This window comes from Dipodomys spectabilis, unplaced genomic scaffold (assembly GCF_019054845.1).
Source record: "Dipodomys spectabilis isolate Male_0828 unplaced genomic scaffold, ASM1905484v1 ptg000089l, whole genome shotgun sequence".
Taxonomy (NCBI): Eukaryota; Metazoa; Chordata; class Mammalia; order Rodentia; family Heteromyidae; genus Dipodomys; species Dipodomys spectabilis.
In genome coordinates, this window is record NW_024870766.1 from 15222353 (window position 1) to 15247868 (window position 25516).

The 25516-nt window shown below is 37.8% G+C and overlaps 1 protein-coding gene across 1 annotated transcript in view; it reads right to left on the minus strand.

The window, feature by feature from the left end:
* The window catches only part of Fbxl13 (F-box and leucine rich repeat protein 13), a 156746-nt gene that overhangs the window by 106127 nt on the left and 25103 nt on the right, over positions 1-25516 (minus strand). Inside the window, exons 6-8 of the mRNA XM_042684529.1 lie at positions 22816-22925; positions 19303-19449; positions 4308-4403 (exon numbers count right to left, since the gene is read on the minus strand). Coding sequence (XP_042540463.1) covers positions 4308-4403; positions 19303-19449; positions 22816-22925 — 353 coding nt within the window. The remainder of the gene's footprint in view (positions 1-4307; positions 4404-19302; positions 19450-22815; positions 22926-25516) is intronic.

Consider the following 25516-nt stretch of genomic DNA (forward strand, 5'->3'; position numbering starts at 1 on the left):
CGAGTTTAAACCCCACTATTTGCCAAAAAGAAAAAGAGAGAGAACCTAAACCAATAGTCTAACTATGTAAGTCTATGATTATTTAAATCTGTTTAGGGACACGAAATCACAGTTTCTAGAGAATTTAATAAATGAAATCTTTCATAAATATTCTGAAGATATTCTGATGTTGCCTATCTTTTGTTGGGAGTTTGTTATCAAAGCCGAAGATTCTTTTTTTTTAGTAAGTTTTTTATTGTGAGAATACTGTACAGAGGAGGGGTTACAGTTACATGAGCAAGTTAATGAGTACATTTCTTATCAAGCATTGTTGTCTCCTCCTTTGTTTTTTCCCTACCATCCCTTCCTCCCATCTCCACAACTACACTCCCCCTTCACCCCTCACCTCCGCCTAAATTGTAAAGTTCATTTTTCGACATAGCGTCTTGTACATCTCATTGTTGCCATGGGTCAACCTGTATCCCTGCTTAAACAATTTGTTTTTTCCCTTCCCCTCCCCAAATTATACAAACATCAAATACAGTGAAAACAGGGATTATACTGTGGGGGAGGGACATACAAAGCAACAAAAAATCACGTGATTCCTTATAAATTGGTTAGAAGCAATATCAAAGCTGAAGATTCTATTATTTTAGAAGAACCTGAAGAACAGAAATCCTGTACTTCTGGATAGAGGAAAGTAAATGTCAGGTCTGGCATTCCCTCATAAGTACTTAGTAATAAAGAACACACTTTGTGACTTAAAGAGAGACTTCTCTGAAGAGGAGTAAGAATGGCCAATAGACACATGAAGAAATGCTCAACCTCTCTAGCCATAAAAGAAATGCAAATCAAAACAACATTGAGATTCCACCCCACCAGTTAGAATGGCTATAATCAAGAAATCTAATAACAAGGAATGCTTGAGGGGATGTGGCCAAAAGGGACCCTACTGCACTGTTGGTGGGAGTGTAACTTGTTCAACCACTTTGGAAAGCAGTATGGCTGTTCCTCAAAAGACTCCACATAGAGCTCCCCAATGACCCAGCAATCCCACTTTTAGGTATTTACCCAAATGATCACAAACAAGGCCACACTAAAACTACCAGCACAACTATGTTTACTGGAGCATTATTTACCATAGCTAATATATGGAACCAACCCAGATGCCTCTCAGTAGATCAATGGATCAAGAAAATGTGATATATGTATATATATATGAATTCTATGCCTCCATCTCAAAGAATGACATTGCCCCATTTGTTAGGAAATGGAAAGACTTAGAAAAAATTGTATTAAGTGAAGTAAGCCAGACTCAAAGAAACATAGGTCCCATGGTTTCCCTTATGTGCAATAACTAATACATGTCTAGGACAAGCAGAAGAGCTCAAAAGCTATGTGCATATGACCATATAACCTGATGTTAAGCAAAATGAACCACAAGTTAGGGACACAAGAGGTTTTATCTTTTTGGGGGGAGGTCCGGTCATGGGGCTTGAACTCTGGACCTGGGCGCTGTCCCTCAGCTCTTCAGCTCAAGGCTAGTGCTCTCCCACTTGAGCCACAGCGCCACTTCCGGTTTTTTTTCTTTTTGCTTATGTGGTGCTGAGGAATCGAACTCAGGGCCTCAGGCATGCAAGGCAAGCGCTCTACCACTGAGCCACCTTCCCAGCCCAAGAGATTTTATCTTTGTTGCTGTTTTTTTTTACTGTACTTATAATATACTATGTGTTTGGTTTCTTTGTGTGTTCTTCCCCCACGGTACAACCCCTGTTTGTCACTGTATTTGATTCCAGTGTCCTTCATCTTCTATATACATTTTTCTAATTTGGGGAGGGGAAGGGAAGGGAAATAACAAAATGCTGAAATAAGTATACAGGATGAGCCATTGTAACAATGAGATGTACAGTATGTTGAAAAACGAATTTTACAACTTTGTGGAGGTAGGAGGAGGGAGGAGGAGGGAGGAGCTGGGAGATGGGGAGGGAAGGGATGGTAGGAGAAAACTAAAGGACAACAAATGCTAACAGGAAATGGACTCATTACCTTGCTCATGTAACCCCTCTGTACAGTATCTTTACACTAAAAATATATTTTTTTAAAAAGCACGCACTTTGTAATGAGAAGAGTAGAGTATGAATTTTAAACCAACTGAATAATGCAGGCTATTACTTAAATGGGACTTTCTTTTCATCTGTATAATGAGAAAAATAACAGTGCCTAACTCAGGAGGCTACAAGTAACAATTGAACACAAAGCAAAGTAAGTGCTTAGTGTAGACCTGGGAGATAGGTAGGACTTAATAAATATTAGCTGTTATTATTAGTTCAAAAACATAACTAAACTGCACCAAATATGAAGTAAAGAAAATTTAACAATTGAGTGTGGATAAGATTAAAATATCCAACACATAAACCAGAACCTGTTTCAACTTGTCAGTGCATTCGTATGCATGCAGACACATATCCACCCTAGCATTTTCCAGCATGGACTTCTAAGTTAACATTTTTTGTACTATGCTTGACCTAGTACTATTTTTGTAACCTGGAACATGCCTGTGTTTCTCGTTCCAAGATACAACTGGGGAGAAGATTCAGCTGATAAAAATAAACACATATGTTCCTTAATGACCCCTCTCATCTTGGATGGCAGTGTAAGCTCAGAAACCTGATCATTTATGCCATCAGTCCATGTGAAGTGACCAGTGTTATCCCTGTTATCTAAAGTGCACTTTCTTCCTACTTCACCACCATCCTGTGCTCAGACTGACCTGTGACTTGATGGCCTGGAATCATTTTATCTTACTCATTGAAACTAAGAGAAATTGAATAGTTGGAGGAGTGCTAGGTCCATAAATCAATTCCATGTTTTTACACCGCAATAGCATATTGCACTGTTCTATGTTGTTTGTGATGATAAGAAGAGAATTTATTCCATCCTAGATAACCCTGTCTTAAGTTCTTAGTGTAAGGAAGTGATTCTCAAATGAGCTGGTATCAGAGACTGCTAGATGGATTATTAAAACAGATTTCTGATAGCTACTTCCAGAGTTTGACGCAATAGGTCTGGAATATGGCCTGAAAATTTGCATTTCCAACAAGTTCCTGAATTCTGCTGCTGCTACTAGTCACAGGACCATACTTGGGGAACAACTGGCTTAAAGTAATAAGTCTTTTTCTAATGTAACAGATGTCTAGGGATATTACTTTTTCCTTTGGAAAACCCACAAGGAAGAAAATATGAATATCCTTTGGAGAAGAAATAATAGGTGCACCATTAAGATGAGGTTCTCTAGATGGCTAGCAGAATGAAGAAAAGCCAGCACTGCCAGAGGTCTCACAGGACAATGATGCTGGGAATATGAGCACAGGACTATGAAGAGTGAATCTAGAATACGAACTTAAATCTCCTTATGTTCAGTAAATTTCTCTTTGCATTGAATGCTGTCCCTCATCTTATTTCTGTCTTTATTCTGGCACAATTTTATCAAGCATTTTAGTACAAATGATAGCTTTATTCAGATAGCAAAGAAATGATTAAATAAAACAAAAAATTGAATGCTCACACATTGGATGTTTCAGCTAAAAAACTCAAACTTTCAGTTAAAAAATATTACAAATACTGCAATGCCAATGATACTGCTTATCAATTAGCCTTGGTCACTCAGAGCTCACATAAACTGCTCCTGATGGTTTTACGTATCATCGGCCTCTAAATTATGTGCTATAAAAAGGTCATTATAAGTGACACACTCTAGGCCTATTCTTTCTTTTTTTTTTCTTTTTGGTCCAGTCGTAGGTCCTGAACTCTGGGCCTGGGCGCTGTCTTTCAGCTCTTCAGCTCAAAGCTAGCGCACTACCACTTCAGCCACAGCACCACTTCCGGCTTTTTTTTTCCTGCTTATGTGGTGCTGAGGGATCGAACCCAGGGCCTCATGCCTGCAAGGCAAGCGCTCTACCACTGAGCCACGTTCCCAGCCCTAGGCCTATTCTTTCTTATAGTCAAGGACTCAACATACAGTTCCGGCTCATGAAAAAGAATCAGACACACAGTAATAATACCAACTATCCAATAAAATGGAGATTTGTTTCAATCTAAAAATAATTTTCAATTTATAGTTGCCGTTTAAATTTGAAAACATTAGTGTATCTCGTATAGTAATATTTTCTTTTCTAATCTCTTCCTCCAGTTGTGCTCAAACCGGAGGAAAACAAATGAGCTTGCAACAGGGAGCAAGGAAAGATGGTCCCTACCACAGCTGTCCTTACATAAATCCACTCACTTTAATGAACTAGAACAACATCATAATTCAGTGCATGCTTACTTACAGCAGTCCACATGGAGTTTATTTGGATCATCGACATCCAGGAGTGGTTAACTTGACCACATATTATCATATCTTTGAAAGTAAGGTATGAGAAAATCTAAGTGCAAAGAAAAGAAATACATAGTTGAATATAAGTAAACTTTAGTGTAACTTGCCTTTTATATAATGTGATCTTTAAAAATACTACATGTGCTCTGTATTCTTACAATGGTTTGAACCCTGTACCAAACCATTTATAATATAGCTGTATGTAATATACCTGTATTACAAAATTTGCGTAATACACCATTTTTCACAGTTCCTTATAACCATTTCTTACCATTTAAAGGACTATTCTGAGTTTTTTTTATAAACTTCTTAAAAACATGATCTGAGAATGTTTTTAAAAATCTGCATTGTAAACCATATTCTTAGAGTGAACTGAACTCTGTACCACACCGTTCACTCTGTACAATCTACTTACTGTGAAGTTTCAAGGCAACTTTTTTTTAAAAAGGGATTTCTTTTAAGTGGTATCTAGTACCTAGGAAGCATTCAGTAATTGCTGGACTGAACTGGGTTTCTCTAAAGTAATAAGATTCTTAGGAAAAGAGGAATAAACTCACCTGACAAGAAAGTGTGGTGAAGTTGTTTACCTCATGGAGGCCAGGAAGTACAGACAGAGACAGGGAGGGTTTCTGCACATTATATAGCCACCAAAGACACACCTCCAATGGCCTACTTCCTCTAACCAGGCCCTGATTCCAAAAGTTCCCATCACATACCAATAAGGCCATTAAATCATGAAGCTGTCAATTAATTAATCCATTGAGTAGGTCAGAGTTTTAATAATCCATAAACCTCTCAGTGGACCAAATCTTTCAACATGTGAGCCTTTTAGGGGTATCTCACACCCAAACCATAACATTATGTTATGGATACACATCAAATATCTCCATCTGTATCATCCATGTATATTTCCATATGCTCTGCTGTTTCCTGTGATGAGGAAATATATCATGGCAGAGTAATATGGAAGAAAGATGCTTACTTCATTATGACCAGGAATGGGAAGGTACAAATATAAGCTTAAAAGTCATGTCCTAGCCAGGTGTTGTTGGCTCATGCCTATAATTCTAGCTACTCAAGAGGTTGAGTTCTGAGGATCATCGTTCAAAGCCAGCCTGGGCACAAAGAACTACATAAGACTCTTATCTCTAATTAACCTACAAGAAGCCAGAAGTGGAGCTGTGGCTTAAGTGGGAGAGTGCTAGCCTTGAGAGCAAAAGCTCAGGTACAGCAAATGGCACAAAAAAAAGGCATGTCCTAAGTGATCTGCTTTCTCTAAAATTGGTCCACCTCTAAATAACTCATGAAGATATGAGTTCACCAATAGATTAATCCATTGATGAGGTGAGAGCCCTCATGATGCAATCATTTCTTAAGGCTCTACCTTTAAGCACTGTGCACTGGAGACTAAGCCTTCAATACATAAGTCTTTGGGGGAACACTTCATATCCAAACCACAATGTTCTGTTTTTCTGAAGAACTCAGGTTAATAAAGGAACATAAAGTGAGGAGTAAAGAATCAAGAGAATTAGGAAGACCTAATTATGGTCATATTACATCTTTTAAAACAGAAAAAAAATCATTTCATGGAAAGCTAGAATAAATGGTTAATGGTACTGTCTTCCTGGAGGATAAAAGCCCTAAAGAAAAAGTTCCTAAATAAAATATTTTAAAGGATGGTATTTTTAAATGTTTAATTTAAAATGATTCATATTATGTAGATAGTAATGTTTATTTTAATGGCACCCAGATGTCACAAGGGAACTGTGTAGAGGCAGTACTGAAGGAAAGGAAAGAGAAAAAGAGTAGATACTGAAGGGTGAATAGGATAGGAGGACATTACATATATATATATGGACACAATGTAATGAAAGTCATCAAATAATGTTTGAAAAGAAGTGGGGGGAAAGTCTAGAAAAGCAAAACACCATCCAAACCACCAGAAAGGAAAAAAAAAAAAGAGGGAAAAGACAAAAATGTAAAATGGCATACATTCTTTGAATACAAAAGTGACAGTAGCCAAAGACACAGTGGGAATACAGTAGGAATTAAATTCAGTGGGCTTAAGAATCAGGGTACATGTATCACTCCCTGTGGTTCTAGAAAAATGACCTCTTCATGATGCAAACAGTGTTATAAGAAAATCCTTTAATTAGGAAGCAAACCAAAACTGGTGCAGAGAATTACGTGATCTGGGTATCTCCACCTAATAGGGAGTGCTTCCCCATGCAAAAGGATTGACTTGAACCTGGAGTCCACCAGACACTCCAGGGTATGTTTATCCTATTGATTCTGATCTCACTGACTTTGACTCAGTATTGAAGTACTGACTAATAAATTATGGGGTTATTCACTTACATTGTCTGTGTAGTTCTCTCTCACACTGCAACTTCAGGACCAGGAAAGGGGAGAACTCAGTACAAGAATACAAGCTGGAGGGGGGGGGGGGGCTGGGAAGGTGGCTTAGTGTTAGGGTGCTTGCCTTGCATGCCTGAGGCCCTGGGTTCTATTCCTCTGCACCACATAAGCAAAAAGAAAAAAGCCGGAAGTGGCGCTGTGGCTCAAGTGGTAGAGCGCTAGCCTTGAGTTGAATTGCTGAGGGACAGCGCCCAGGCCCAGAGTTCAGACCCCACAAGTGGACCAAAAAAAAAGAATACAAGCTGGGCACCAGTGGCTCACCCATGTAATCCTAGCTACTCATGAGGCTGAGATCCGAGGATCACGGTTCAAAGCCAGCCTGAGCAAGAAAGTCCATGAAACTCTTATCTCCAGTAAACCATCAGAAAACTAGAAGTGGAGCAGTGGCTCAAGTGGTAGAGAACTCACCCTGAGCTGAAGAGAGCAAGGACAGCACCCAAGTCCACAGTTCAAGCCCCACGACCGGCAAAAAAAAAAAAGAAAATTATATATATATATATATATATAGTGGAATTCTATGCCTCCATCAGAAAGAATGACATCATCGCATTTGTTAGGAAATGCAAAGTCCGGGAAAAAATTATATTAAGTGAAGTAAGCCAGGCCCAAAGAAACATAGGTCTATGGCTTCCCTTATTTGCAATAACTAGTACATGTGTAGGACAAGTAGAAAAGGCCAAAAGCTATGAACATATGACCATATAAGATGATGTTAAGCGAAATGGACCCCAAGATAGGGACACAAATTTTTTTTCTTTCTTGCTATTGTTTCTAACCTATTTATAAATGTACCATGTGATTGTTTTGTTTCTTTGTATGTTTCTCCCCCATGGTATAACCCCTGTTTTCATTATATTTGATATCTTGTATGTACACTTCTCTAATTTGGGGAGGGGAAGGGAAAAAACAAAATGCTTAAATAGGGATACTGGTTGACCCATTGTAGCAATGAGATGTACAAGACACTATGTTGAAAACAAACTTTACAACTTTGGTGGGTGAGGTGGGAAGGGGGAGTAGTTGTGGAGGTGGGAGGGAAAGGGTGGTAGGGGACAAACAAAGGAGGAGGCAACAATGCTCAATAGGAAATGTACTCATTACCTTGCTCATGTAACTGTAACCCCTCTGTACTGTATTTTTAGAATAAAAACATACAAAAAAAGGAAGAAACAAAAAAAAGAAAGTTCATGAGATTCTTATCTTCAATTATCCAGAAAAAGCTAGAAGTGGAGCTGTGGCTCAAGTGGTAGAGTGCCAACCTTGAAGAAACAAAAAACAAAAACAAAAACCTAAAGGACAATGCCCAGGCCCTGAATTCAAGAGCCAGGACGAGTGCATGCACGCACATGCATATACAGTGATGGGGGGGGGGGGGAGGAGGAGAGGGAGAAAGGGAAGAAGGGAGGGAGGGGGAAAGAGAGAGAGAATGAATCTAAAGTAACCAAGGTAATCTATTACCTGGAGCTTTTTACCTGCCCTTCACAGAGCTGGACCCATTCACAGTTATTAGAAGAGTAAACTGGAAATAAGCAATGAGAAAGAATGAAATAATAAGATGATAGCTATGCTTAAATAATTGACAATTTGGGTTTTTACTCCTTGTGGAAATAGCAGAAGGCTCAAGAGACAAAACATAATGAGGAAACATTTTTTTCTGCTTTGATATAAGAAACAACATCTAATCCTTCCCCAAATGGCACAGAATGCATTTTAGAGTCAACTAAGTCCAACATAAAGGCACTAACTCTGACACTGGGTAAACATTATTTTTAATGGAGATGCTTCATTCCCTTGGCCTCTTATCTCCATCTGGAAATACTTCAGCAACCCTCCCCCTCCCCCTCTCCAAGCGTATTCCTCCCCAGCAAAAAAGGAAGGACCTAATTGGTAAGTTTGAGGGTGAAAAAAATTATCAGGTCTGCAACTGCTCTTCCTAACCCTGGTCTGCTCTTCACAGTATAAAGTCCAGCTGTTGTCCATCTGTGCAGGGACAAAAAGGTGAGTCTACTTGATTCAGGAACAAAAGATAAAATACTGCCTTGATCAATTATCTTAAGTCATCATCTGCTATCAGATCTATCTGATAATATTTTGGTTCTGGCTGTCTACTTTTTAGTTGGGTCCAAAATCAGATGACTTAAAGGAGGATACACTCTCTAAAATTTTAAGGGGCTGGGAATGTGTATCCCTGCTTAAACAATTTGTTTTTTCCCTTCCCCTCCCCAAATTATACCAACATCAAATACAGTGAAAACAGGGGTTATACTGTGGGGGAGGGACATACAAAGCAACAAAAAATCACGTGATTCCTTAGAAACAATATCAAAGCTGAAGATTCTATTATTTTAGAAGAACCTGAAGAACAGAAATCCTGTACTTCTGGATAGAGGAAAGTAAATGTCAGGTCTGGCATTCCCTCATAAGTATTTAGTAATAAAGAACACACCTTATGACTTAAAGAGAAATTTCTCTGAAGAAGAAATAAGAATGGCGAATAGACTCATGAAGAAATGCTCAACCTCTCTAGCCATAAAAGAAATGCAAATCAAAACAACATTGAGATTCCACCTCATTCCATTTAGAATGGCTATAATCAAGAACTCTAATAACAAGGGATGCTGGTGGGGTTACAGCCAAAAGGGAACCCTGATGCACTGTTGGTGGGAGTGTAAACTTGTTCAACCACTCTGGAAAGCAGTATGGAGGTTCCTCAAAAGACTACATATTGAGCAATCCCACTTTTGGGCATTTACCCAAATGATCACAAACAAGGCCACACTAAAACTACCAGCACAACTATGTTTATCACAGCATTTTTACCATAACTAAGATATGGAACCAACTCAGATGCCCCTCAGTAGATGAAGGGATCAAGAAAATATGATATATATAATATGATATATATAATGGAATTCTATGTTTCAATCAGAAAGAATGACACATTCCCATTTGTTAGTAAATTAAAGGACTTGGAAAAAGTCTTATTTAATGACATAAGCCAGACCCAAAGAAATATAGATCCCATGGTTTCCCTTATTTGCAGTAATTAGTACATATCTAGGATAATCTTATCAGATGAACAGAAAAGCTCAAAAGCTATATACATATGACTATATAAGATGATGCTAAATAAAATGAACCCCAAGATATGGACACAAGAGGTTTTGTTTTGTTGTTGTTTTTTTTAATGTACTATATGATTTTTTTCTTTCTTTTGTATGTTCTTCCCCCTTTGGTATATCCCCTGTTGTCACTGTGTTTGCTTTTGGGACCCTGCATCTTGTATATTCATTTATCTAATTTGGGGAGGGGAAGGGGAGTAACAAAATGCTGAAATGGATGACCCATTGCAACACGGAGACTCACACAACACTATGTTGGAAATGAATTTTACAATTTCGGGGGTGGGTAGTTGGAGGAGGCAAGGGATGGTAGGAGAAAAACAAAGGAGGGGATAACATTGTTTGACAAGAAATGTACTCATTACCTTACTCATGTAACTGTAACCCCTCTGTACAGCATTTACAATAAAATAAAATAAAAAGACATACAACCCTAAATTTTCTATATGTAGGATTCTGTGACTATGAATTTTCAGATACTTTAAAGATTTTTTTAAAAAATTTTTATTGTGGGGCTGGGAAGGTGGCTCAGTGGTAGAGTGCTTGCCTTGCATGCCAGAGGCCCTGGGTTCGATTCCTCAGTACCACATAAGCAAAAAGAAAAAAGCCGAAAGTGGTGCTCTAGCTCAAGTGGTAGAGTGCTAGCCTTGAGCTGAAGAGCTGAGGGACAGCGCCCAGGCCCAGAGTTCAGGCCCCACGACCAGACCCAAAAAAAAAAAAAAAAAAATTTTATTGTAAAAATACCATACAGAGGGGTTATAATTACATGGGCAAGGTAATGAGTACATTTCTTATCAAGCATTGTTGTCTCCTCCTTTGTTTCCCCTTCCCGTCTCCCCCCTCCTCACCTCCCCCCCACCTGGCTAAAGTTATAAAGTTCCTTAATACCGTATAAGTATTTCAAATTCAATTATTTCAAAATTAAATTTCTCTCATCCCCAAACCAGTTCATTTTCCCAACATTGCTACACATCAGAAGCTTCACAGTCCTCATATTTATGAAGACTTAAGTATGGTAGGAAAGATAGAAATGTCTCCCACTGTAGTTTTAAATCATTAGCAACATCATACAGTGATAGTTGAAAGCCTAGCTGTGACTGCCATAACCTTGTGAGAGACACAGCAATGAGAAAAGGCCAAAATTAGCATCTAGTGGTGCAATCTAAAAGCAGTCATGAGAAAAGAGAAATAATTTCAAAAAGAAAAACAAGAAATGTCACCATCAAGGCTGAAAAAAAGAACATTTCAGGGGAAAAAGCAGAATCAAAGGAGACAAGACATGAGTATAAGCAATGAGCATGTAAAGAATTCAAAGCACTGTCCCTGTCTTCATGGCACAAACTTCCAAGGAAAAAACCATTATGAGACACTAAGAAATGTCTTGGGGATTCTGGCAACATATAGAATAAACAACTACCCAAGACTAAGAGAAAGGAGTATCAATGGCAGCACTTGTGGTAAAGATGACATCCACACTAGGTGTAAGCAGGAGTGAACCAGCTAAGGAATAAGAGAGACTTCTACACACAGAGAGGCATGGTGGGCAAAGTTATATAATCAAAGAGGGTGCCAAGCCTTTGGGTAATAGAGAGTAACTCAAACACTCTAGAGCTAAGGGCTCTTGAGGAGAAATGAAGGGAATGTAATTGAGAGCTAGAAAGCTAAAACATGAAAGGCCTCATGCAGCATGCAAAAGCAAAGGGAGAGTTCAGGAAAGCTTTGAACAAAGGAAGTGACATGGATAAATGTGAACAGCTGGTGGGAAAATAAAAAATGAACTGGGAGGTCCAAGTCAAGGGTAGATGTTGAAAGACCAATTAAGTAGCTTGGATACTACCAGATACTGACAGAGAATGAGTACTAGAGAGAATGAAGAGAAAAATATATCTGGGTTCCAGATATATGCCTGCAATTCTACCTACTCATGAGGTGGTAGGTAGCCCAGGCATAAAATCCTTTGAGACTCTGCCTCCAATTAACCAGCAAAATGCTTGACTGGAGACATGTCTCACATGGTAGAGCACTAGCCTTTATCAAGAAAGCCCAGTGAGAGCACAAGGAATTGATTTCAAGTCCAGTACCTACACAAAAAGAAACAAAGAAATGCAGATTACTCACCAAAAAGAAAATGGAAATTCAGTAGAAAAATAAGAGAAGATAAAAAAAATAAGAGAAGCTAAAGATAATTTTAAAATTCTGACTGAGTCAACTGAGTAGATTATGGTATCATTCAATTAGAAATAGGTTACCAGAAAGAGAGTTGGAGAGAGTGCAGGAGAAAGAGAAGGTAAAGAGAAAGGAGAAAGAGTAGGGAAAAGATGAGGTCTATTTTGGAAATCAATTATGACTTGTGCCTTTGTAGCCCAAGTAGAGACTATTTATTACTGTCTGTTACTCATGAGGTAGGGAGAAGTTAGTGTCAAGTTTGAAAGGAAATTTAAGTACATACTCTTTGCTAAGGAATTCCAAGTCTTTACTCCGAAGATGAGAGAAGTTGGATGCTATGTAGGAAGTCAGACAGCTGACAGAGCCAGTAGAGTTGAATTTAGAACCAGTCTTCTTGACTTCCCACCCATCACTAAGCCTTCTTTGTTCAATCACAGCAATTAATGTTACTTAGCAGTGTTGAGAACAGTGACTTCTGAGAAATTTCTATATGCCAAGCATTGCTTGAAGTACTTCATAAGTATTAACTCAGTTACTCCTCTCAAGAACAAATGTAGGAGATATCATCATCACCATCTTCCCTTCCATCCTCCATTTACAAACGAGCCAATTTAGAAATAAGGATTAAGGGCCCAGGACCACACAGCAAATGACAGGACCCGGTCCCCCAGACCCCAGAGGAGATCCTTGCAATTTCCATCCAGCTGCCTCTCTCTGTAGTATACTTTTCCATCTTACATATGCTTCATCATTTTCACAAGGATAGTTCCTGATAAAACTAATGGGAGATTCTGTGATGTATAACTCATTAAAAGTTTATATTAAAATCTTTTTTAAATTCTTTAAGGTAGATAGTATTACTAATTAAGGCTGGAGTGATGAAAATAATGTCTGCAAGTTGAGTAACTTCTATAAAAAATAAACTGTTCCTAAAGCAATTTTTAGAGTATGTTTTTTCTGCTTTTCATCTACACCATGAATTAAGCCAAAACACACATAGTTCCTTGATAGAACAATGTGCTTTTGGAAGCTTCCCCTATCTGAAGTCATGTGGTACATAGCTAAGAAACCTGGAACCATTCTGATTTGGCAAATTAAGGTCACACTGACCCCTCAGGTTATCAAAACATGGACTTAAGAGGCTGTTGAATATACTCTTTTGTGTTATGATTCCAAGTAATTCAATCAAACAGCTGAGTTGTTTGGTTTTTCTACAACATTGTAATAGTTTTCATAGTTAACTGGGTTTTGTTTTTCCCTATGAGAAGACAAGTCAACAGCATTGACACCTAAAGGTGATCATGTAACTGTTTTTGCAAAACCACATGCTTTATATCTTTTACAAACAAATAAAAAGTCATAGTTCTTTCAAATGAAAGGCAACACTAACATTATTAAATAATCAAACAAGTTTACATCTTAAGACAGCTACATTGTTTAAAATTTCCAAATTCATCAACATTAAGTCCTTTCCCGGTGTTAATGCCAAACTACACAGAAGGGAGGCGGGACTTTCATTTTCATGGAAATGGTCTTTGCCAACCCTCCCACTGGCTCTGAGTTTAGCCAGCAATTTGACCAATAGTACAATGAGCCCTACCATCTGCTAACTAATGGACAAATGATACTAAACAAATGATTGCAAAACAGAATCTGACTCATTTTCATAGTTGATGTAATTGGACCTAAAAAACAAGTTTGCAATTTATATGTGTTTTCCAAGTAAATTCAAAGTGCTGTTTTTAATTTTTCCCTTAGGACATTAGGACATATATAATATGTATATATATATATATATATATATATATATATTCTTTTTAATTTAATTTTATTGTTAAGGTAATGTACATATATTTCTTAATTTAGCTTAAAAACTAATTCTTCCAAAAACCAGCAATAAAGATCAGACACAACTCAAATTATATTTTTATGTTTATTGTACCTTTTCTTTCCAAATCTCTGAAATTGATTAAGAAAAGTCATATTAAAGATTATTTGTAAAATATGATTTCAAAAATTAACTTTGCGACTCTATTATATGAATAAACTTAACAACTGATCAATACTAACTGGTTAGAACAATTAATTTTCACTTTTGCATTACTATTACTTTCTGATTGCTTACACATTTTAATAGCATTTGGCAGGTAGTTTACTTGATTGGAAAAATATTAAGGATATCTCTAAAAACAATACTATGTGTACTGTCATGTCAAAATGCAGTAATTAAAAAAAGGTTATAAGGGCTGGGAATGTGGCTTAGTGGTATAGTACTAGCCTTGAGCAAAAGAGGCTTAGAGACAGTGCCCAGACCCTGAGTTCAAGCCCCAGTACTAACAACAACAAAAAAAGAAAGAATAAATAAAGGTTATCCTATTTTTAATGGTAGTACATCTACCCTTAAATATATAATGGTTCTTAATTATTATTTTGTGTCTGTCCAGTAAAATATTTAAATATATCCCATTTGTTAAGAATGCTCCAAGTGGGATAAAAGAAAGACACAGAAATTTTTTTTAAAAAAAGAAAGATACAGAGCCTTTAACTTTGGCTAAAAGTCAGGCAAACCAGGTTCAGCCCTTATTTTGTAGCTGTCTGCCTTGAAGGATATCATATAACTCTCAGACCCTCAGCTGTCCCTGTGTAAAAGATAAAGGCTTACTACAAAAAATTCTAAGTTCCTTTCCAAGTTGGCCATTCTATTTTTTGAGCACTCTGGCATATTTCTTTAAATCTGAGCTCCAAAAGGTCCTGGATAGAAGGACATGGGTTCTTGGTATAAGGCACAAAAGAACATTGTCATGACTCATAAGACCTTGTAAATTTTTTTTGAAAATATAAAAGATATAGGTACAGTGGCTCATACCTATAATTCTATTTAGGAGGTTGAGATTTAAGGCTCATGGTTAGAATCTAAGTCCATGAAACTCTTGCCTCCAATTAATCACCAAAAAGCTGAAAGTCAGGCTATGTTAAGTGGTAGAGCACCAGCCTCAAGCAAAAAAAATAAACAAACAAAAAAACAACTAAGAGACAGGGGCTAAGCCCTGAGTTCAAGCCTCAGGACTGGCATAAAAAGAAAAAAAGAAAGAAAAGAAAAGTTTTGTAAAATAAGTGAGTATTTAGCTACATAAACCAAGGGGGGAAAAAAAGTCAAATAAATAAAATCAGAGCAACTAATACTATGGAAATACAAAGAAGCATTAGAGATTATTATGAAAACCTATACTCTAACGAATTAAAAATCCTAGAAGAAGAAGTGGAGCTGTGGCTCAAGTGGTAGAGTGCTAGCCTTGAGCTAAAGAGCTGAGGGACAGTGCCCAGGCCCAGAGTTCAAGCCCCATGACTGACAAAAAAAAAATCCTAGAAGAAATAAACCTATAAAACAGATATATGACCTACCAAAAATGAGCCATCAGTGCATTTAAAAAGAAAAACTTGAATAGACCAATAATGAGTCTTGAATGAGACTGAATGAACAGTAAGGTATCTCTCAAAAGAAAAAAAAAAACCCAGAACCACATGGTTTCACTATTAAATTTTATTAGACCAAAAAAAATATATATATATATATACATATGTATATATATATAAGTCCATGAGGCTCTTTTTTGTGTGTGAAAATACTGTACAGAGGGGCTCTTTATCTCCAATTAACCACCAGAAAATCAGAAGTGGTGCTGTGGCTCAAGTGGTAGAGAACACTAGCCTTGAGCTGAAAAGCTCAGGGCCAGCACCAAGACCAGAGTTCAAGCCCCACACTGACAAAAAAAGGGGGGGGGGGGCTGGGAAGGTGCTCAGTGGTTGAGCGCTTGCCTTACACGCAGGAGGCCCTGGGTTCAATTCCTCAGCACCACATAAGCAAAAAGAAAAAAGCCGGAAGTGGCACTGTGGCTCAAGTGGTAGAGCGCTAGCCTTGAGCTGAAGAGCTGAGGGACAGCACACAGGCTCAGGCCCCAGGACCGTACCCCCCCCCCCCAAAAAAAGCTAATTCTCCTTAAACTAATGCAAAGAACCAAAAGGAGGAGAACTGTCCAAATCTATGCAGCCACCATTAATCTGTTAGCCAAAATCAGATAAGGGCACAGTCAGTACTCTTGATTAACACTGACACAAACATTTTCAACAAAATTCTATCAAACCCAATTCAATAGCAAACCAAAACATTCATCACGATCAAGTTGATCTTATCCCATAGTTGAGTACAAGGATGGCGTAATACATGAAAACAAATAAATATAATATGTATAATCATATCAAAAAGTTCAGAAAGGGGCTGGGAAGGTGGCTCAGTGGTAGAGTGCTTGCCTTGCATGCCTGAGGCCCTGGGTTTGATTCCTCAGCACCACATAAACAAAAAGAAAAAAGCCGGAAGTGGTGCTGTGGCTCAAGTGGTAGAGCGCTAGCCTTGAGTTGAAGAGCTGAGGGACAGCGCCCAGGCCCAGAGCACAGGCCCCACGACCACGACTGGACCAAAAAAAAAAAAAAAAGTTCAGAAAATATTGTGAAATTCAACATCTCTTCATAAAATACTGAAAAAAAACTAAGTATAGAAGGATCATACTCCAATATAATAAAGGCTATAGATTATGAACTGTAGCCAAGATCACAATGAATGGAGAAAGGCTTAAAGAACTTCCTCTAAGATCAGGAGCAACACACAATTGTTATTTTTATTAGCATGTGCTAATTTACAAGGGGCTGTTTTATTATGACATTTGCATACATGAATGCAATATATCCCTATCAAATTCATTCTCGCTATTATTCTCCATTCCCCTCTTCCCTACTTCTTAAAAACAATTTCAACAGGTATGTATGCATAGAATGTGACCATAAAGTCAGACATAAAGTAAATACCAGGGATAGGATATCTATCACTGCAAACTAGCCTACTAGAAGAGTTATACAGAATTGAAAAATTTAAAGTTGAGACTTGAAACATGCCAATGAATATCTGGACATTCAATGTATACTGAGCCTTGAGCAAAAACAATCACACCTCAGGGACAATTCCTAGACCCTGAGTTCAAGCCCCAGAATTGACACAAAAAATAAAATGAACATACTTCAACATAATAAAGGATGCATATGACAAATTTAAGCCAACATCATATTAAATGGGGAAAAAAATGTCCTCTAAAGTCAAAAACAAGACAAGGGTGCCCTAATAGTATTAGAATTCCCAGACAAAGCAATAAGGCAAGAGAGAGAGAAATAAAAGGGACTCGCACAGAAAAGGAAGATATCAACTCTTCTTAAATAAAAACAATAGTATATAGTCAATGTAACTTATAACATGCACAGTATATAATTTAAAAAAGACTATTAGATCTCTAAAGAAACAGGAAAAATGATATTTAACCAAAGTAAAAAAGTAAAAACACAGAGAAATTGCAGTGATAACTAGTAGGCAAGTTAAAGAATTATCATAAAAATATGCAACCAGACTAGTAGTGTGACTCAAGAAGTAGGGTGCCAGCTGTTGGTGAAAGAAAAAAAAACGTTCAGCTAGCTAAAGAAAAAATGAGCTAAAAAAAGGGAAATGCTATTTTTAAATAAATGAAGAGAACACAATACTAGGATTAAAAAAATTTACTGGAGGATCTTAACAGCAGGCCAGATATTCCATAAAAAAAATTACTAAAGTTGAAAATGGCACTAAAACCTATTCATTGATCAAGATGGATTATATTCATAAACTGACATGTGAATTGAAACCCCTTATACAACTTCTTAAAGAGGGTCATGATGATTGACTAAGAAAATACTCTTGTTAACAGCAATAATATTCAGGTGTTACAGGGTATTGCATCTACAACTTGTATTTTTCAGGGAAAAAGTTTTTGTATTATACTCCTAAGTTTTTTATAAGTCTGAGATTGTTAGAAAAAATTTAATGTACTTGATAAAAGAAAATTGAGTGTTTAAAGCAAATATAATTGTAAAATTGTAAAGTCTATAAAATATAGAAACAAAATATAATAGCTAAAAGCATAGAAAAAGATTGAAAAGCTCACTGTCATTGGGTTCTAGCATTACATGTAAAGTGACATGAAAACATTTGAAAATAAACAGTGATATCTCAAAAATGCTTAATATACTCTAGAGCAGCTACTGATGAGCAAGGTAATTATGAGTAGTCAAAGATATAAATGTTCACATAAGTGTAAAAAGGAATGTGATATACTTTCAAAAGCACATAATAATTACATTAATATTAATGACATAAAAGAAACAATTAGAAGTGGTGCTGTGGCTCAAGTGGTAGAGTGCTAGCCTTGAGCTGAAGAGCTGAGGGACAGCGCCCAGGCCCTGAGTTCAAGCCCCCGACTCACAAAAAAGAAAAAAAAAGAGGCAATTAGAACAAGAGTGTTAGATATTATTACTCAAAACTTTAAATTTTCTGATATTAATTCCCCATATGAAAAAGTGAAAAACTCAAGTATGAGACCAAAATAAAGTATTCAAGTATATTCTAGCCATTGGACTAATATTGCCAAAAATGAACTACGCAAGTACAAACCAATATAGAAATTATAGAAATTACAATTGAAGAACAGACTTTACTAGGCCATTTGCCTTGTTTTTGTTTTGTCAATTGTAGGGCCTGAACTCTGCTCTGGGCCTGGACGCTGTCCCTCAGCTATTCAGCTCAAGGCTAATACTCTACCACTTGAACCACAGCACCACTTCCGGCTTTTTCTGCTTATGTGGTGTTGAGGAATCAAACCCAGAGCCTCATGCATGCAAGGTAAGCACTCTACCAGTGAGCCACCTTCCCAGTCTCTAGTAAGCCATTTGTTAAAAAAGAAATAATGAGCCTGGTGCCTGTGGCTCACGCCTGTAATCCTAGCCTAGCTACTCAGGAGGCTTAGATCTGAGGATCCCAGTTCAAAGCCAGCCCGGGCAGAAAAGTCCATGAGACCCTTATCTCCAATAAACCACCAGAAAACCGGAAGTGGTGCTGTGGCTCAAGTGGTAGAGCACTCGCCTTGAGCTGAAGAGCACAGGGACAGCGCCCAAGCCCAGAGTTCAAGCCACACAATTGGCAAAAAAAAAAAAGAAAAAGGAAAGAAGGAAGGAAGGAAGAAAGAAAGGAAAGAAGGAAGGAAGGAAGGAAGGAAGGAAGGAAGGAAGGAAGGAAGGAAGGAAGGAAGGGCCAAAAAATATTTATCCTAACTCCAAACTATACATATATTGCAAGATTATAGTATGTAATGTGCAATAAATTAATCAAACCTGTAATATTGCTCTTTCAGGCAACAATGAGATGTCAAATGCTGGGTATTCACCGAGTTCAGGTAAGTCTGTAGAGTCTCGTTCTTCGCTTCTCTTGAATTTTAAGGTACTTCTCCATGTTTTCAATTGAAGGTCATGTTTCAATGCCTGCAGTGAAAGGAATTTACCAATTCCATGGGACAGATGAGACAACAGATTCGGAGAACAGTAACTGATACATTGACAGCACCACAATAAAGATTACTCGTCATCATCATCATCATCATCACAAAAATTGTATTTTTTTCTAAATCACCCTGACTTTATAGATCATTGCTCCTAGCCATCCTAAAAGATCAGTCAGCTACCCTTAAAGAACTTGTCTAGCCTTAGGAAAACTAAGGCCCACTAATTGAAAATTGTGGTCATTGGTATTTCAGGCATGGAAGGGAGGAGGTTAACACAGTAATAACAAAAAGGGGGGCCCAAAAGAAATTATTTGGAGATTTGCCTGATTTCTCATAAAGTTCCCATTTAACTCTGATACACCACTAAACACTGTGTAAGAAACCAGAAGTTTTAAGGTTAATGAGTATTTCACCCTTCACTCTTCCACACAAAATTCCAGTGGGATGCACATATCCATTAGAACCTAAGGAAGGGCACACATTGAAGAACCAGCATACACAGATGTTCCCTGCATCTGCCAATTCCTTTCCCTGAGTGAATGCAGAATTACTATTGGCCAACTAATTCTATGGCTAGAAAATTTTTTCTTTGAACATCCAGTTAATCATATATGTAAATATTAAGAATACTATATTACCAAGTATGTACTATACACTATCTTTTTCAACTAGAGTGTGTGAAACATTGTGCACAGTGTATGATGAAGACTACAGGAACACAAAATCTGAGGTAGAACCACATGACTCTGAATGAGAAGATACAGGGTAACAAAGTAGAGACATGTTCTGAAGAGATGAGAGAGAGAGAGAGAGAGACAGAGAGAGAGAGAGAGAGAGGCACCATTGAGAATCACAATACAAGTGACAGGACAGCAGGAAAAAAATGGAAAGCCAACAGAGAAAGCCAGTGGCTCACACCTATAACCCTAGCTACTGGGGATACAGAATGGGGGAATCAAAGTTCAAGGCCCACTCAGGGAAGAAATGTTTGTAAGACTCCTCTTCAACCCATAGATGGCTAATAGTTGCATGTATCTATTAACCTAAGCTATGTGGAAAGCTAAAATTGGGAGCATTATAGTCCTAGGTTAGGCCAACCAGAAAAATCAATAAAACATCATCTCAATACAAAGCAGCTGGTGTAGTGGCACATAACTATCATCCCAGCTATGACAGAAAGCCTAAAATGGATGCACTGTGGTCCAAGTGTATGTGCCTGGGAAGGAAGCAAAACCCTATCTCAAAAGTAACCAGTATAAAGCCGGCTGCCGGTGGCCTGTAATCCTACCTACTCAGGAGGCTGAGATCTGAGGATCGCGGTTCAAAGCCAGCCTGGGCAGAAAAGTCCCTGAGACTCTTATCTCCAATAAACCACTAGAAAACCGGAAGTGGCGCTGTGGCTCAAGCGGTAAAGCGCTCACCTTGAGTTGAAGAGCGCAGGGACAGAGCCCAAGTCCAGAGTTCAAGCCTCACGACCATGCAAGAGGTCCTGTGTTCGATTCCTCAGCACAACATAAGCAGAAAAAGCCGGAAGTGGTGCTGTGGTTTAAGTGGTAGAGCTCTATCCTTGAGCTGAAGAGCTGAGGTACAGCGCCCAGGCCCAGAGTTCAGGCCCCACGACCAACCAACCAAACACACACACACACACACACACACACACACACACACACACACACACACACACACACACACACACACACACACACACACACACCAATTAGCTCTCCAATAGGGTGGGGAAACTGAATCCATAACAAAGTAAACCAGGTGGCCCAGAGTGGGAGAGCCATATTAGTTGGCTATGGAAAGAGAGATAGGGTCTGACATGGACCCACCAAAAAGTTTAAGAAGCAGAGAAGTAAAGAAGTGAAAGGCTTGGTGGTTCATGGCCCCTTCCTCCCTGACAAGGAACATGTCTCCTCACCTAAGGATCACTGCAGAAGCAGAGTGGAGAGAGCTGCAACAGGTGGAGGGCTCTCCCTCTGGGAGTAGCCTCCCAACTACATGTGTTTGCTTCCAAGAGGGACTGACTCCTGATCCTGTGGAGCATGCAACCTCTCCAGCCTCCTCCCTCCCACAGGGTGGTTAACTGCTGGGTGGTGTCTGGCAGCACTAAGACTGACTAGACTGCAGCACTAAGACTGACTAGGGGCTGCCACCAGCAACAGATGTTTGCTGCCAGGCATGCTGAAGAGTATGATCCCAGGTCCTGCACTTAGACTGGTAGGTGGAGCGCCTGAGTCCCTCCCTCCTATCCAGACTCAGTGCTCTGCTTACTCCCACCACTCTCCCACACAACTGGGGGAAGCTACAAGACTTGGACATCTTTTGATCCTCATAACATAAAATAGTAATTTGTAGAGCGAGAGGGAACCTGCCCAGCCCACAAGCTGCAAAGCTCGAAGCTGCCAGTAGCAGGTACCAATCCACAAAGAGGGGAAGCTTTAAAAACAACAACAACAACAACAAAAAAAAAAAACTAGGAGGGGAAGCTTTTGAAGCAGAGAACCAACCCTTGACAAGTCCCACCTTCATCCCACATCACAGGAGATTTGACACTGAAAGAGACTACAACTAGTTTTTCTCTTTCTCTGAGTGGTGCTGAGGATCAAGCTAGTACACTGAGCACATGGGGAAATGGCTGTTAATGAGCTATCCCCCTAATCCAATGGTGAGAAACTCCACTCCAACCCAGACACGCTACAGACCTGCCTGAACAATAAGAATACTTGAGGCCTGAGGGCATGCTCTAGTACTAGAGTATCTGCCCAACAAGCATGGGAAACTGAGTTCAAATGCCAGTACTACACTTCCAACTGAAAGACAACAACTTGGCCTTAGATGCATAAATCCCAGCACAGGAAACACAAGGTATATGAAAAATTAAGGCAACATGACTCTTCCAAATAACAGCAACTGCACAAGAATGAACTTTAACAACACTGCAATGTACAAAATCCCAAAGAATTTAAAAGAATCATTGTAAGAGAATGACCAATGGAATAAAAATGAACACATTTATTAAGTTTTTATCATTTATGTCTCTATTTAGTTCCATCAGTTTCTCTTTTACTTTAGCATTATTTATTCACCTAAATGTCTGTTTCAGCCAAATTCTCAGTGTCTTCACCAAAATTTTAAAATAAAATGATTAATATTTTTTCCTGGATATTCATACTTCAAATGAAAAAACAGAAATACAAAATAATTGGGATAACTAAGTGAAACTTATGCTATTAGCAGAGCAAAAAGCCCACCAAAAATATAATATCTAGTATTTTACTGACAATATTATTACCATAAATTAATATGATTCTTTAAAATATTGGTTTCCAATATACCATACCAGCTCATCGTCTCGAATTTTATTCCTTCGCTTTACTTCTTCCCGCCAGCGGTCTATGAAAACTTTTTGCCTGTATGTACTGAACATCAGATGCAAGTTTGATAGGATCTCTGGAGAGAACGTATTAGAATACTGTATATAGTTAAAGCTATTTCCAAAAAATCCTAAATGATTTCATATTCTATCATAACAGCTTACACTATGGAACCAAGGTTGCTTCTAATAGTTGCTTTTGTTTTAATTATCACCAAAACTAAGTAGGTTTATCAGTATTCAATAGTACTCCTAAGACTTTATGAACCTATAAACATCATTTTTGTCCTTATAAATTAAGATAAACAGAATACAATTGCTTTTTTAAAGCAAGTCTATTCTTTATAAAAAACAGAACTTCTAAACTTATTTGTAAAAAAAAAGTCACAAGGTAATATTAAAAAGTTAATGTCCTTGAATTTAATACGCCTTAGAAATAAAAGGATTGCCTTATATACATTAGCTGGAGTCCAAAGCACAATTACAGGAACCAAGAAGACAGAAACAGGCTTGGAGATAAGCTACCAGAGGGCAGGCTTCCACCAAAGCTGTTGTTTTGAGTTTGGGAGATTTTTTTTTTACTTTTCTTTTCAACTGGATTTGGATATCTGGTTTTTATGTGAGTACTTTCCGCATTTAAACTTGTCACAAATTTCTAAAATTTGTTCAATATTGTGCAAATAGAGCAAAGCATGTCAGCATGTCAGTTTCCAACATTACAGTTGGAACTTTAAAAAGCCTTTGACTTTCCCTGAATCTGCCTTTGTGGGTAACTGTCCCTTTGAACTTTGTTATTTTTTCCTGATATCTATGCCCTTTCAGAAGTCTGTATCTCAAGTTGTTTAACTAATTAATGTTTCTCAAATTGGTACTGTCAATTGGGCACTGATGGCTCATGCCTGTAATCCTAGCTAGTCAGGAGGCTGAGATCTGAGGATCATGGTTCGAAGCCAGCCTGGGAAGAAAATTTCCCAGACACTCTTACCTCCAAAACTGGAGGCAGACAGCATCCAGGACCCGAGTTCAAGCCCCACAACCAATTAAAAAAAGAAAAAAGAAATTTAGAAAATTGGGTATTGTGGCATTATTAAGAATGAATAAGATTGTATTATTCTGTATCTGTTCCATTCACCTAATTTATCTAAGTGAACTATTTTTGTTCCATCATTTTATGCTTAAGGGTTTGGGGTTCCTTTTGAACAATCCTAGTTGTAAGTCCCACTCCCACCTGAAGAACAGTCAAAATCAGTTGTCTTTTCAGGGCAATTATCTTAGAGATTTCAACACTTTTGTATTGACATGCAAAACAGAGGCTTAAAAATTATTTCTTTAAGAGGGATGGGGTAACAATGATTAAAAATAAATGTATTTATTGCCTTACCTAATAACTGTAACCCCCAGCTTTTCACCATTTCAATAAAAAATTTAAATTTAAATTTAAAAAATAAGATAACATATTTTCTGTTCATTTTTTATTAAATGCCTTTTGCTTGAATTGTTTCCCACAAAATAACTTCCCAAAAGTGCTTAAGTTTATTTCAGTTTTTATCTTTTAAGTTATAACAAGTATAAAAAGAAAACATTCTGGGGGTAATTACTGTATTGTTCTATCAGCAATTGTGTATTCTCTAAACTAAATAAGCTTATAATATTTATTAGACATTTAAGCCTTTATTACAATACTATACAATGTATAATAAATGTTTAAATATTCATTATGCTTTATTAATTTTACATCATTTTGATGGTACCACTTTGAAAATGATAACAAGGTTATTATTTGGAATTTCCAACAATAAATACTCAAGAAAAATTTTAACCACTTCATGACCAAGAGAACATTGTGCTAATGGTGTGGCTGGCATACTCCTCAGTAATGGAGCAAAAGGAAGAAAGAAAGAAGTTGGGAAAGGAGGAAGAAAGAGAGTATGGAGGAAAGGAGGGAGAGAGGAAAAGAAAGTGTGTATGTGTGCACGCGTGTGTGTGTGTGTGTGTGTGTGTGAGAGAGAGAGAGAGAGAGAGAGAGAGAGAGGGAGAGAGATGCCCTGAGAGCAAGGGAGGAAGAGTAACATTCATAAAGTTCCATGATATGAACGAAAGTAGTTAATGTTCACTTTGGAAATTTTGGGACTGTAACTTTGAAATTACTTGTTTTAGAATATAAATCTTTGCTGTATATATATATATATATACAGAATATAAATAATATGCTCCCATGTTATCCAATAGTGAGTTAAGATGATATAAGAAGTAAAAGGCAAGATATAGAAGGAGTATAGAAATATAGAAAAGAAACAAGTAGATGGAATTAGGGGAGGAGAAAAGAAGGGTGGGTAGAAAGAACATCAGCAATACCTCACGGTTCAACCTAACCATGAGAAGTAGATTAGGAGGGAAAGGAGATTAAAGGTAAAATAGAGAAGAGACCAAAATTGAGAAGAGATGAAAGAATGAGAGGAAAAGTCAGAGTAAGAGAATGTTTGGGGGGGAAAAAAACAGAGGAGCTCAAAGAAGGACCGAGAGAATATCACAAGACAAACTAGAGTGTTCAGACGCAAAAACAATCTAGAAGTGCAAATACGGGAAAAAAGAAAAAACAAACAACAAAAAAAACCTAAACTGCTTTTTCTCTAGAACTTGAAAGGAATTTTCATTCTGTAAAGGAATT